A 15,090-nucleotide genomic window follows, 5' to 3' on the forward strand; every position below is an offset into this window, starting at 1 on the left:
CAACAACATCTGTTGGATGTCAGAGTTGGAAAGGACTGTGGTGATAAACCAACTGCTCCAACTCTCCATCTTACCTTGGTTTCACAATCGAGGAAGCAGAACTTTAGGGAGGACATGAGATTTGCTCAAGGCCACACAGTGCCTCAGTGACAGTTGAGGCCTAGGGACCCCCACTTCCTGCCTCTCCATCTACCCCAACACCCTGCCCCCCCCCCCAACTCGCATTTATAGGAAAACCCCAGGGCTGGACATTGATTAATCTCTTCTCAGTTTTTGAAAGACGACAGGTTAGGAAAGAACACATCCAACCAGTCTGCCCTGGATGATTTTTTTTTTTTTAATTTGGGAGAGAAGGGGTTCCCTACCCAGAGAGGGTTCTACACTCAGACCGACTGGCGGGGCATGGTGGACACACACATCTGCAGCGCGAAGCCTGATGTCTGGCAGGCAGTTGTCTCTATTTGGGTTTGTCCCTGGGCTCCGAGCTTCCTGTTCCGGGAGTCTGGTAACTTGGCGAGTCCTGGTAATTTTGGGTCATGAATTGGGTGCTTGCTTCTGGTTCGCTCAGGTGGAAGCGGTTCAGGAATTTGTCCATTTTCCAAGAGGCTGGAAGGACAAACAGACCAGAGGAAGGCAGTGAGAGACAACCATGGACAGGGAGCTGGCAGGGTCTGAGAGGAAGGCCACCTCTGGGGAAGTGGAGGCAGCAGGTGAGGACGTTGGCCCTAGGGCCCAGGGTGTCAGAGCGCCTGGGCGTGCCTTCTGGGTCCTAGCTGGATGTTAGCAGAGTGCCTGAGAAGCAGTGGGAACTGAGTCTGGACTAGGTCAAGCACTGCCTTTGGTTGCCATAACCCTGCCTCCTCACTCACATGTAGAAAGGAAGTGCCCGGTCGGGTAGGCTGCGCACTTCCTCTACCCACCCTTCTTTTTCCGCAGGCTCTCCTGACCCCATGATTGAGGCCTACATGCTTCTTTCCTTCACGCCTGATCACCCCAGCTGCTGGGGCTAAGACTGGCCCAAGCATCCGTGTCCTTCTTCCATTCTCCTCCCAGAAGCCCAGCTGCGGCAGAGGTGGAGGGGAAGGGCTCTCCTCACTCCTGAGCACCTGCATCCCGCGGGAGCAGAGCATGCGTGAGAAGTCCCCAGCTGGTGCCCAGGTGCTCCGCAAGGGGAGAAAGCACAGGGGTGCAGGGGGAGGTGCCTCTCCTGGGGCGAGTGTGGACAGGCCCAGCAGCAGGGCAAGGAGGGCATAGCCCCGGGCACTGGGGAGAAGCTGCGGGAAGTGGTCAAAAACGTATTCCCACGGTCCTGTTTCCCAAACCCTGGGCCTCAGGCACCCTCTGGGCACAATTGCCAACTACAATACAGGATGTCCAGCTTAACCTGAATCTGAGATAAACAACAAATAATTCATAAGCACGTCCCACATGTTGCATGAAGCATACTTAAAAACTCATTCCTTGTTTATCTGAAATTCACGTTTAACTGGGCATCCTGTTTTCTTTTTCTTTTTGGCTAAATCTACGAACCTTCTTTGGGTGGAGGGAGTGCTCAGGGAAGACCCTGCCTGGAGCAGAGCGAGACAGTGAGACAGTTACTGATATGCCCTGCCCTGGTCCTCCTGGTCGGGGGGGGGGGGGGGGTAATCTCGAATATGCACAGAGAAAGCAGGGCAAGGGTGGCAGCTGAGCATTCCTCTCAGAGCTGCCATTTATCTGCCTGTGGTCCTCTGTCTGCACCCGCTACCCTTTTTAACAAGGAAGATAGCAAGTCCCTTGAAGTGCTGTTCTTCCACTTAACATCCTTCCTCCCCTACCCTGGGGCTATTTGTACTTCAAAAGTGTTTTCAAGGAAAAAAAGTTTTAATCCGAAGAAACAAGACAATAATAATGATAATGCAAATAATAATAATAGTAATAACACATCTATATCGTGCTTCCTATGCGCCAGGAACTCCATGCATATTCATACACTTAATCCTCACAAGGGGGGACTATTTTTATCCCCAGTGCACAGATGGGAGGATGGGGCACAAGATGGGGTTCCGGTGAGGATGCTTCTTAGGGGCAGGGATGCAGGGAAGGGCCTCTTCAGGTCCCCACAGGTCCCATCTGGTGACTGCATGCTCAGATTAGGGAGAGAGGCCCTGGGTCCTGGGAGACCCTCTCCTGGGGGAAGGCTGCTGCTGGGTGACGACAGGTGGGTGTTTGAGTGCTGTGGGGTCTTCCACTGGGAGGGGAGGCAGGGAGGCCCTGGCCTGGCACGGTCTTCACACCCAGAGAGCCTGGCTGGTTGGAAAAGAACTGGTGGTACCGTGATCCTGGGAAAGTTTGTGCATGTGTGTATTCGTGTGTGTGTGTGTGTGTGTGTGTGTGCATTTGCAAGCCAGGAAAAGTGCTCATGGGTGAACTGGTATGTGACTGGCATGTGGACAAGGGGGCCTTCCCCACCGAGTAGGGCAGGAAGAAACCTCGGTGGGCAGGAAGGAATTGAAACTCTCATCACGAGATCAGGGTGAGCGGTGGAAAGAAATCCCCTGTACCCTGAGGGAGACCTGGCTCCCCTCCCTCGGACCTTGCCCTTCTCTAGCTCAGAGGACTTCTCCTGATTGAGCTTGGATTGCCCTAAGGGCCTCACAGCTCCTTCCTGGTCACAGTTCCGACAAGGCTGTGGTTCTTGGGCAGCTCCTCAAACCAGCCCGTGTCCCTCAGGAGAGCGAGGACAGCTTGCTAGCCTCCTACTGCCTCCTCCCCTGGCTGGGCCCTGACTCCTCACACCCCCATTTCCTTCCACAAAGGGCAAGAGGAACTGACCCTGTGCAAGTTCTAGAAGGAAGAAGGGTGAGTCAGGCCCTTAGGGGTGTGTGTGGGGAGAGATGGGGAGCTCAGAGGCTGTGGCTTCGTGGTCACCATGTGGAGGAAAGTCCCATCCTGTATGGCACTGCTCCATCTTGGAGCTGCAGAGGCTGCTACCCTGCAGGAAGAGGGTGGTGCTGCTGTCTTGGTGCAGGCCACTCCCCTCGTACCCTCGTACCCTCGGGCCCACCCAGGATGGGCTCTTCCTAGGCCCAGGGCAGGGGTAGTGAGTGAGGGAGAAAGGAGGAGGATGTCTGCTGCCTGTTTCCTGAGCAGCCCAGTGGCTGGAACACTGGGGCCTGGTCTCCTCAGGGTGGGGCTGCTGTGTAGGATGTGCCAGATGTTCTCTGCACAACCCTGGGGGCACCATTCCCATCCCGGGAAGCCTTATGCCTTGGCTGTGCCTAGAGGCCAGTCTCTCCCCTACTGGTTGGTGCTGATAGGGAAGATGTTGGTGATGAAGGATGCTGGATGTGAGAGATATTCCAGAAATGGGCCAAGAGGAGAGCGGGGTGAGCTTACCTAAAGCCATCAGGGGTTTCTGAGCCACCACTGGGTGCCCAATCTCTCCTAGACAGTGACTTCAACAATTGGGAGAGGGCTCCGAGATTTCAGCTACTCATCCTCCCAGATTGAGTCTCAGGAGCTGCGATGGCTAGAAAGTTCTGGAATCACCCTGGGGCAGGTCTGATAGTCATTCTCTGCCCCCAGCTTCCCCAGGCTGTGGGGTTGGCTTAGCACTGTTTGGGAGTGGTTCATCACATGGGATTGGACAGCCCTCTTGGGCCTATCAGGGTTAAATAGGCATCCCAGGACTGAGAAATATTCTTCTGGTCTGGTTCCTCCCCCTTAGAGGACTTGTGGGAATGGGGTGGACGGCTCTTCTGCTAGAACGAGCAACCTCTGGGCTGAGGGCAATCTGACGGCCCGACTGATAGCTGCTTCCCCGTGTCTGCTGGGCATACAGCGGATTTGCTTGCGTCGAGGTCCTACTCCTTCCCTCAACAGGTTTATAATACAAGACAACGAACACTGGACTAGTAACAAGCTAGGCCTTGGCCAGTAGCACAACTTTGCAGCTCCTGGCAGATGGGGTCCCATTCTTAGCATCACACCTGGTCTCTTTAGCAGGCTCATTCTTAAGACTTCCCAGGGGCACAGGGCAGTGTTTCCCGTGTGTCCTCACTCTAGCCAAGGGACATCTCCCACCTGACTTGCCATTTGGTCCTCAGGGGGCCCTCAAGCGTCTCCCTCTCAGCCCAGGAAGTAGGGGTTGGGAAGCCCCCACTGGGACGGAGACCTCCACTCAGGTGGGCTGCAGAACAAGTGGGCAGGGTCCTGAGACTTGGGGTCTCCCTCCCCTGAGCTGTTTTGTGAGCTGAGCTGCTTGGGCCTCTATTGTGAGGAGCAGCTGCCCTGTCCTGCAAGGCAGGCGAGTTGTGTCTAACCAAGGCGGCCACCTCTTCCCTGTCTCCCCGCCACCTCACCCACCCCTTTCCCTAGGGACACCATTGCTTCTTGTCAGGGGATAGTGGCCCTGAAGAAAGAACAAAAATTGAACACGAGCCTAATAACCGCCCCATCGAGCGCCCGGCTCAGGTCTGTAATTTGTCTGGTTCTTCGCGGGGCTGGCTGCATGATAGAAGCACTGATGCCTTTCTGCTGAGATTAATGATGTCCTGGCGGTGGTAGGCGGGAGGCCTGGGCCTCTTATTTTTTGTGCCATTAAATGACATCCGGAGACTTCCACTCAGGAGCTGAAAAGCCCTCGTTCCATCACATCCAATTACTCCTGGAGAATATTTGCTGAGTGGCTGATCCTGCTGGCTTGAGAGGCTTGGGGCAGAGGGGACCACTTTGACTTTGGTAGAAGTGAGGATAGGGATGCTGGGGGAGGGGGGAGGGGGGAGGGTCCGGAGGTGGGCAGGGGTTACCCGGCTCTTCTGGAGCGCTCCAGAGGGCTGGAGAGTAGAAGTGCAATTCCTATTTACCCAGTAAATGGATCACCCATGCCTCCCTTTCCAGAAGGGTGGGGGGGGGGGTCGGGTGGGGAAGGGGGTGGGAGAGAAGGCGAGAAGGCTCCGAGCTGTCAATTTCAGCTTCCGGTGATCAATTCCAGGATTTGCTGGTGGTAGCTGGCTGGAGTTCTGGCTGAAATTTGGGGATAGTCTGTGGTTTCCCGATGATCTGTTCAATACTGCCTTGGACGGGTGATGTTTGGCTTGACCGGGGCGTGCTTCCTGAAGAGGGCTGCCTGCGGCCCGTGGAGGGTGCAGGCAGTTCCCAGCCGGGGTGCCTGTCTGAGAATTGCCCAGGATGGCCCCATCTGGGTTGCTGCCAGACCCCCAGTCCTACCCGCTCTGCCAGGTGGGTGGGGCCCTTGGGAGGCAGAAGAGGGCTGCCTGACACAAGCCCACACAGTGACTCAGGGGCTGGGCCCCGGGGGGTTCTGGGGCCAGGCCAGGTGAACCACCATGGGAGGTCATGGCAGGGGGGAGGGGCTGTTTTGCAGTGGGCTGTGTGTGTTTGTGTGTGTCTCTGTGTGTGTTTGGGGCTGGTCTGCAGGCGGGGGCCCCCTTCCTTCCATCTTTGCCCACACCATGTACTTTTTCCTCGCTGCCACCAGGCCTGGCAAGATTTTCTCCCAGCCTCTGTCCCTCCCCATCAATGTCTCCTATGTTGACACTGCTTGGAGTTCTGCTGCCTTCCTGCCCTTGCCTTGTGCTTTCAAACATTTCCCCTGCAAAGCCCATTGTCTCAGTCACCCATGGTGCCACCTCAGGCATTTAGAGGCCAGAGGCGAGACTTAAACCCTGCTGTGTGGCAAGTCTCAGCCCAGGAGTTGCTCAATTCAGGTGTGGGTGGTGCTGGGGAGTGGGTTATGGCACCTGGTCCAGAACCCAGGAACCCTCCTCTACCCCTCCTGTCCCATTTTGCAAGGAACAGTCTCTCTGCAGGTCTCCGAGGCTGCCCCAGCAAGGCGGTGACGGAGGCTGGTGTGGCTCGTTAGCTCCCCTGGCACTGTGGCACCATCCTGGGCTCACTGCCTCGGAGAGGCACATCATCTTGTGGGGCACGGAGGGGATTTCCCCAGATCCCTTGTGAGAGGAGCTTGAGGCCGTGAGGCTGGCTCGTGACACCTCCGGGCCAGGTGGCTGAGATGTGGCATGACGCAGACCACAGTTCCCCGGGAGTTCTAGTCTCCACACAGTGCTATAGCCTTCTCTGGGGAAGGGGCCCGGGAGCCCACAGCCTCAGGTGGCTGCTGCTGCTAGCCAAGGGCACCCAGGGCTTTAGGATGGACTTACTCACTCTTTATCCCCACACTAGAGCTCAGATGTCTGGTGGTCTGGGTGAGGGGAGAGGGAATGGGGGTAAGTGGGCGGTAGGAGCAAAGAGCCTTGCCCCAGAAGTCAGAGATCTTTGCTATTAACTGTGGATCCCTAAGCCATCAGGGTTCTGGGCTTCAGTCTCCTCATTCACCCAGTGGGAGCAGTGGCTGTGGTCCTAGCATCCCACAGGATCTGGCAGCTGAGTGAAGGGACAGCCAGGGAGAGGCAGGGCAGGCTGGTGGAGAGACTAGGCACAAGGGGTCCTTCCCGCCTGCTTGTCGTTGGGACAGGGAGCATGTGGAGGCCAAAATTGTCAGTTGTGGTCATGGTGCTCACAGGGGTGGCAGTCTTTTCAGGTGTTAAAGGAAGTTGATGATGAATTGAATATGGGGGTGTGAGAATGTACAGCTGTGTGTGTGTGTGTGTGTGTGTGGCTTGTACATGTGCATACGTGGGTGTGTCCTCTACACAAACATCCTCATTGACTGCAAGTTCACAGTGGGCAGAACACAGGGCCAGGTGGTTAAGAGGAAATATCCGGCAGAGGTGAGATTTTCCCTCAAGGAATTTAGAGCCTCATGGTGGAAGTGGGACCCGTGCAAGTGAAAAATGATTGAGTAATACAAAAAAGATGAAAGTGGGTGAGTAAGGAGCCACAACACAGTGTCACTGAGCACGTGGAAGGAACACCAGCAGTGGAGGGCAGGGTCAAGTTGAGATAAGACCGCCCTGTGGAGGGGCAGCCCTGGTGGCATAGCGGTTTAGTGCTGCCTACAGCCCAGGGCGTGATCCTGGAGACCTGGGATCGGGTCCCATGTTGGGCTACGTGCATGGAGCCTGCTTCTCCTTCTGCCTGTATCTGCCTCTCTGTGTGTGTGTGTGTGTGTCTCTCATGAATGAATAAATAAAATATTAAAAAAAAAGACCGCCCTGTGGAAAAGCATCATGGGGGGGGAGGGCAGGGCTAGGGTTCTGAAGGTAGGCAGGGCCATCCAGCTCGGGGAATGGGAGAAATGGGGGAACAGGAGAAATGGGGGAATGGGAGAAATGGGGGAGCGGGAGAAATGGGGGAATGGGAGAAATGGTCTGCCCGGATCAGTGGGCCGAGGGGGAGCATGGTGGGCTCCACCATGGACTTAGACAGCAGGAGTTAGTGGGTGTCTGGCAGCACATGGTATATAGATTGGGGCCCAGGATGGGGTGTGAACCAGCACTGTGTGTGCGGGCACTTGTCGCACACGTCCCTTCAACTCATTCAGCTGGTTCCCCTACAAAGTAGTAGGAGCCTAGGTGCCAAATCCAAGGTGGCTGTGCGGAAGAAGATGCAGGGGTGAACCGTCACGAGCCACAGATGAGCCCCGAGGCCAGATTCTGGGCTTTGGGCATAGAAGGTGCAGGGGGGTGGGTATGAGAGCTGGGAGAGGTTGGAGGCAGATGTGCAAGTCCTGTTGCAGACCCAAGTTTGGGAGGGTGAGGTGTTGCCTTTGGGACAAATGTCAGTGGAACTGGGCCAGCTCTGGTCAGAGAGCTCTCTTAGCTTCACTGTTGTTCACTGTTTGGGATGTGGTCATGCTCCAACTATCTGAGTCTCTCCCTCCACTGGCTCCGTGAGCTCTAATTATCCACAGAGCTACACCAGGTGAGAGCATACATCCATGGGAGCGGGCACCTGGTCCACACGGCTCGCTTCTCTGCCCACAGCACCTACAACGCTGCCTTACACATGCTCGACATCATCCCAACGAATGCAGAGGGCATTTGTGAATCATGCCCAGCATGCTGTGGGGAAACCAGCAGGGAGAGGAGGGAGCTGTGTAAAGGCAGGAGGGGTGGGAAGGCAGGGCTTCATAAACTTGAAGCAAGGTGTCTCCAAATCCCCTTCTAGGGCCCTCGCTATGGTCCTGGCAGATCAGCGTCTGAGGGAGGGCTTCCACTCAGAAGTGTGTGGAGTTGGCTGGGCTAGGCAAGTCTGATCACTTGTTTGCTGCACTTGTCTCACAGGATTTGGGGATAGGTGGGGGGACTTGGGAAGCTGGGAGCAAGTTTGTTAAGTGTCAATCAATGGTAGACCAGCTAGTCCAATCCCTTATCTTGATGATGTAGAAATTGAGGCCTAGAGATGTGAAGTGGCTTGTCCAAGCCCACACAATGGCTATATCAAGGTATCCCATCTGCTGACCCCATATCTGTTGTCTTGAGGTCACAGAATAGCGAAAAACCTTGGAGAGGGTTTCAGTCCCTGGCACTGAGCAATGTTCCCCAGCCCCCATGGTCATACAAGTTCAACTAGAATAATGTCACACTTGCTTCTCATCCTAAACTGTCATTCACACCTAATCCTAGGGAGGAAAGGACCCAATAGGATGGGCTCAAGTCAACTGTCCTTCAGGGATGCCTTTCTACCTGGCTCTTGCATACTGGCTTTCCCTTTCAATCTTGAAATCTGTCCCTGTCTTCCTTGTCCAGGAAACACAAGTGGCTGGTTCTACCATATGTAGCCTAGGACTCCCCTGTCTTTCCAAGGATACCTTCCCATGGGGAGAAAACTAGACCAAAGTAAGGCCCAGGGCCTGTGTTCCTTGGCTCCAGGTCCTGGGCTCCTGAGGGCTGGCGCAGCCTGGGGCTCCCTGCATCCACAAGCACGGTGCAGGTGCTTCAGAGAGCGCCAGACCTTTGGAGTTCTAACGAAGTGCAAGGGCGGCTTCTGCTACTGCCATGGCCCCCCAGGTTCATCTAGGCACACATCTCCATGCCTCTGGTGGCCTCCTGTGCTGTTGCTCCCCTGAGTCCAGCCCACCGCTCCAACTTAGTCAGTTCTAAAGGGTGGTTTTTGTGTGTCGCCTCTCCCGTGGGCTATGTCTAACGGCACTTCACGGTACCTGCCCAGATCATGCCTCTGCTGGGCTTTCATGAAACTGCGCAAGCTTCCCCCTTTCTCCTTTCACGGCCTCATTGCCTCTCATGAGGGGTGCCCCTTCTCACTTTTAAAAAATTATCTTTGCATCTGTGGTTTCTCCAGCCCAGGGCTTCCTCTCTCTTTCACTGAAGAATTCAAATGTCCTGCTTCTCTGAGGCCCAGCCCAGGCCGCGCCTCTTCCATGTAGCCTCAGGGCCATCCAGACTTGTAGATCATCTAGGTCCAACCCCTCATTTTCTAGACGGGGAAACCGAGGCTCAGAGAGGATAGCTGATTTGCCCACACATCACATCACTAGCTGGAGACTGGCAGTACAGATCTCCTCACCCTGCAGTAAAATACCTTTGCACCCTTCCTGGCTAAAGAGGGTGTGTCTTCTTGGAGGGAAGGGGATCCTAGGAAGGTAGAGACAATCCCTAAATCTACTTAATCTCCAGTTGTCTTTAAAGCCAGAAACATGCAATTAAGTGCTTAATTATAAGCTGCTTTGCATTGTTATTTAAGTGTTTTCAAAGTAGACTGTAAGCCCCCTGAGGGCAGGGAACATTCCCTGTGCAGTGGAATCAGTGTCCTATCCTAAGCACTGGAAGGTGTCATATGGTGGAATTGGAACTCTGGCCCGGCCAGAGAGCTCACCTGGGAGGATAATTTTTCCACCTCCATTTCTGGCAGCAAGCAAAATGGCACAGAAGTCAAGAGACTGCCCAGATGTAAGCCCAGTTCCTAAGTTTTCACATAGATCAGAGGGGTATGTGTGTGTGTGTGCGCACGTGCATGTGTGTACGTGTGTGTGTGTTGAGGGGTGTGCATAACAAACTGTGGTTTGGGCAGAGACTGGGGGGACAATAAATGGGTGTCAGTCTAGATAGGTTTTGAGCCTCTTTGCTGCTGCCAGTGTCATGGGAGGGGCACACAAGCCACCGTGTTTTCTGGAGGACCAGCTAGGATCAAACCCGAGGACCGCAGCCATGGCAGGGCCAAGTGTCTGCGACATGCCCCTCCCTTCTTCCTTTGCCCCTTTCATGCTCCTCCTGGCTTCACAACCTACTGTTCTCTCCTTCCCCTGCCACCCCACCCTTCAGAAAACATTTGATTCTGCCGGGGTGGGGGTGGGGGTCTCTTTCAGGGGACAGCCTGAGCATTACCTCCCCTCCCCCAGGGTGTGGGCTTTGTGACCTTGATGTCTAACATGGGTCTCAGAGGCACTGCCTTACTCTGTGGGGGAACATGGTGGGCCTTACTCTGTGGGGGAACATGGTGGAACATGGTGGTTGCTAGTTCTCAGCTCCCAGAAAGTGCAGTGCCTGGATCGGTGGAAGGGAGCTCACGATGTCTTAGATGAGACGGATCCAGGGAACTGGAGAAATTCATCTTGGCTTGGGCAAGATACATTTTTCTTGTCTTTCTTTGTTTCCAGATTTGCAAGTGTGTCTCTGGGAAAGCAGTTTAAGCAGATTTACAGATTGGCAAGGTGCTGAGGGCACCTGGGGAGGGTTCACCAGTGGAAAGGTTGCACCAACTCTGCTTTCAGGGCAGCCCAGAGCCTTCTGTGATTGGTGGCTCCTGCTTAGCACACCTGAAGGCCTCCTTCGTTCAACCTCTGGGGCCTTGGGCAACAGCCTTGTAACAATACCTTCCCTGGCTTCCCAGTAGGTAGAAGTTGGTCAGGGTCACTGGGTGAGAGCAAATGGCTGATGACACTCACCCACCCACTCACCCTCCTGCCAGCCTGGGGGATGTGCTGTTTGTACTCTCGAGATGGCATCTGTACGTTCCACGTTATCTTCCCTTCCCCCCAAATGGGGAGATGATAGAGTGCACAGAGCATATTTTATTTCCCATTTTCCTGGAGAAAAATCCAAGGCTCAGAGGAGGGGCATGGCTCACACAGGGTCAGGTGAGTCGCCTGAGGCATTGCAGTGGCCAGATGTCCACAGGTCTTCCCGCTCCCCAGCTCTGGTGGCTACAGGGAGTGGATCCTCTCCAGGATACAGAAGGGCTGCTCAGAGAAGCTAGTGGAAGGCACATGGCTGGGGAAGTTTTTGCTGCGCCATTGAGGTAGTACTGGGCAGACAGAGCAATTAACGACCAATGAAGACAGACTGGCAGGGTGGCATTCCAGGGCCTTCTTGCCCAGATCAGACTCAATTATAGGGTACAATTACCTGCAGAAGTGCTGCAGGGTAGCTGCCTGCACATGCCATTCAAGGCTGAGTTGGGGAAATGCTTCTCTCACTGGCTCCAGTTATTTCCTTTGGGACCCGGCCTTATAGACCTACCCACCCAAGTAAAGCCACCATCTTGGTCTGTGGGACTTACATCTTGGGGGAGATTCCATCTGATGCCAACACCTTCTTTAGGACACTCATTCCAGTCTACTGCCAAGAAAGGCCACCCTTTGACTCTGGCCTCCAAGGCTCATGGGTAGGGGTCAAGGTCCCAACTTCCCCGTTCATGCACAAGCATCCACTTCCACCCCAGAATTCACACTGGCTTTGGCAGACGGGAAGGGCTTACCTCGAGTTTTGTTCTCTTTGGAGTGGAGAGAGATGTTCTTTCCTTCCTGAAGATAGACGAAGAACTGGTAGCGGTGGAAGCCAGTTTGTGCTGGCGGGGAGGGAGGCTGGTACGCTAGGGGCAGAAGAAGGACAGAGGGTAGGCCCCCAGTGCACAGTACCCAGGGGCTCCTGGCTGCCCTGGGCCAGAGGAAAAGAGAGTTCTCTGTGCCTTTCTTGGTCCCCCTCAACTCTCCTGGGGTCCCAGCTGGGAGCTTACCCATTGCTAACCTTTAGGATTTCTCTTTGACAGTATCTCAGCCTCAGTAGCTTCTTTTAGGAAGCACCTTATCTTGGGCAGTGCAGGGAGAACGAGGTGTGGGCTGGCTGAGGATTTTGGGTGTTGGTGGGACTCCCGGGCCTTTCTTGGCCAGTGGGTGTTGGTGTTATCCCTTTGCTGCTTTAGTGTATCCTGATGGATTTCCTGCCTCAAGAGAAACCCATCTTCCTCTGTGCGAGTGTTTGGCAGTGGATTTTTATTTATTTTTTCAGCATTTCCTTATGAACTCAATTCCCAAAGAAGCCAATTTCTTGGCTGGATCCGGAGGATCTGGAAGTGGTTATGGGGGTGGGTGGGACTCGGTTCAAAGGTTTGATCATGGAAGTGTAGGATCTGGGTGCTCGGGGCACTGGAGCCGAGGCATGAGGCTCTTCCGGAGGAGAAGGCCTATCAACCCTCCCTTTTGCCCTCAGTGCAGGAGATAGGTCTTTTTCTAGGGTAGAGGAGAAGTGGGCTGGGGCACCTCTCCTTCTTTCCCAAATCTATGCAGGGGTTTTGTGGGCCAGACTTTTGTGGTTGGTTCCAGTTGGGCCTCCTTCCAATCTGTGTGCCTCTGCCTCCTCCCCTTCACTCTTCTCATCTCCCCTTTTAAAGAGCCAGGAATCTTCCTGGGGGTGGGTGGGGATGGAGTGTTCACAGTGAGGATGCTGGTGGGAGGAAGTGTCGGTGCTTTATGGCCACCTCCCTCTCCCGGTCATTAGACAAGAACCACTCGCTATTTGGAGCCTTTGGAAGTGTTCCTCATGGTGCACTTCCGGCCACGGGGGCCTCCAGCATGTTCACGGCCAGGGGAATTCCTGCCTAGTCATCTCTCCCTGAGTTTCTGATTGCAGACTGATACAGGCGCACGTGTGTGCTCCGAGTCAGAATAGCACAAGGGGTGCCAGGAGCCATGTGAATTTGTATGACTTGGGGTCTATACTGGTGCAGGTGCAGGTGTTGCTAGAACTGGTGTGATGGTGTGTGGAGAAACAGAAGTGGCTGGGTCAGCTTTTGGCAAGGCTGGTGAATGCGTGGATTGTCAAGTGCACTTGAGGGTGGGCACACTCCATGCTGCCAAAGAGCTGGTGTCCGTGATTCTGTGTGCATGAGGCTGCAGTTGGAACTCACTGCTTCTATGCAGCTGGGAATTTGTCCTCAGGGGAGTGGAGACTGTACCCCTCTCACCAGGGCTTTCCTGAAGAATCATCCTCCCCAGAAGTAGAGATGAGGGGTCATGAGGAGGAAGGAAAGGGATACACACATGTTGAGCCACTTCTAGATGCCAGGCCCTGGCTACGTACCTTCCTCTGTGACATCTCCTTAATCCTCGCCATAACCTGGTAAGATGAGTGTTATCCCCATTTTCTGGATGAGGACGTGAGGCTCTGAGAGGTGAAATCAGGCCCATAGAAGTGGTGAAGCTGGGATTTGAACCCAGGCCTATCTGATGTCTGACCTCACATTGTGTTGTGGGACTATGGGGCTCATCTGTCTTTTTTGCTTGGTCCTTTTCAGAGGCCAGGTCCGCACCTGAGCATCCCCTTCAAGTTGAGTAGAGGGCATGGTCTTGCAGGGGGAGTCCGAGGGCGAATGGAACTGGGGATGAATAGGGATGGGAAGGGCGGGCATCGGGAGAAAAGGGAGGTCTCTGGAGCCTCATGCCAGTGCATCGTGGCACTGGGTGCAGGGGAACGCAGGGAGGCAGGCTAGGGAAGGGAATGACCCTGCCAATCCCTCCAGGAGAACAGTTACAGGGGCTCTCCCCGCAGACCTCTGCATTGAATGCTGGCCCCACCCCTTACTCCTTGTGAGCCGTGGGTCAGGTGGGTTTGTTCCTGGGTTTCGTTCTCTTTAAAATGGACATATTGGGATGCCTGGATGGCTCAGTGGTTGAGGGTCTGCCTTCGGCTCAGGGTGTGATCCTGGGGTCCTGGGATTGAGTCCCATGTCGGGTTCCCACAGGGAGCATGCTTCTCCCTCTGCCTATGTCTCTGCCTCTTTGTCTCTGTATCTCTCATGAATAAATAAATCTTTAAAAAATAAAATAAAATATAAAATAAAATATAAGATAAAATAAAATAAAATAAAATGGAGATGCTGGTGGAAGCAGCCTCCAAAGACCAATGTGACCATTAAATTAGCAGTTAGTATGAGTAAACTCCTAGGTTGTGTGCACTTTTGCACCGCCAAGTCTCAACATTAAGTTGCATTATTATGGTTCTTGTGGTCATCACCACTGCCCTGGCTGGGGCAAGGGATGTGGGAGGGTCGTACTCACGTGACAACTCCTGGCCCTGGAGCTTCCCTTTCTTTATATCAATGCCCTGAAATGAGAGACAGGCATAGGTGTTGGTTCCCCCTGGGGCAGCAGAAGGCCACACCACCAGCACATTTCAGTCCAAGTGGGTTTTGCTAACTTCTTTCTCTCCCCAAGGGAGTAAGATAGGAGAGTAGGAACATGTATGACTGCTCCTGGGACATGTTGCCATGGACTATGGGGTTTGAAATGGTGCCTCAGGGGGTCCAGGGAGAGAGGATAGACATGGCATTGCTGAGGGTGGCCTGGGAGGAAGAGATGGATGCCATGACCACTGGAGAGAGCGAGAGGACATTTTTGGAAGGGCCGCTCCATTCCTATCACCTGTGCCCCTAGACTGGGCATGGAATACAGGTCTCTGCCCATGGGGTCTGGTCAGATCTAAGGCAGGGGTTGACAATCCTCCCAGCCTTGCTAAGCCAACCCAGCCTCTCAGACTCTCTTTGGGGCCTTCAGAACATTAGGCTGATGGCTGCCTGAGTCCAGAAGGGCAGAGGCCACTGATTCTGAGGCAGCTTCTTCCCCAGCCTTGACTGGACTCAGCCCATAACCCCTGGGCAGATTGTTTGGCCTCAGTTTCCCTCTTCTTCCTTCCCTTCCCCTCTCCCCTCTGCTCCGCGTCTGTGGGATAATGAGGCGATCCTGGGGGCGGGTGCTAATTATTGTTTGTGCAGGACTGGGAGATGCTTAGATGAAAGGGACTGGAGCCGGGCCCCTGGGTCCGTGCCACAGCTCGGGGGCCCCTAGGTGTGGGGTTTTATGGCCTTAATGATGGTGATTAGCATGGCTTTTCATTGGTTCTGCCAACACCTAACAGTGCTCTGGCCACCTTTCCACCAAGCCCTCCTGGT

General features: G+C 54.5%; 1 protein-coding gene across 5 annotated transcripts in view; it reads right to left on the reverse strand.

Annotated features, from left to right (window-relative positions):
• Positions 1–314: 314 nt before the first annotated feature.
• PEBP4 (phosphatidylethanolamine binding protein 4) overlaps positions 315–15,090 on the reverse strand; it is a 259,785-nt gene continuing 245,009 nt past the window's right edge. For all 5 annotated transcript variants that reach the window (XM_055299807.1, XM_055299806.1, XM_055299805.1 and 2 more), the window contains 3 exons: positions 14,201–14,246; positions 11,623–11,736; positions 315–606 (listed from right to left, as the gene is read on the reverse strand). In XM_055299807.1, coding sequence (XP_055155782.1) covers positions 458–606; positions 11,623–11,736; positions 14,201–14,246 — 309 coding nt within the window. In that variant the 3' untranslated portion in view covers positions 315–457. The remainder of the gene's footprint in view (positions 607–11,622; positions 11,737–14,200; positions 14,247–15,090) is intronic.

This window comes from Nyctereutes procyonoides, unplaced genomic scaffold (genome assembly GCF_905146905.1).
Source record: "Nyctereutes procyonoides isolate TBG_1078 unplaced genomic scaffold, NYPRO_anot_genome, whole genome shotgun sequence".
Classification (NCBI taxonomy): domain Eukaryota; kingdom Metazoa; phylum Chordata; class Mammalia; order Carnivora; family Canidae; genus Nyctereutes; species Nyctereutes procyonoides.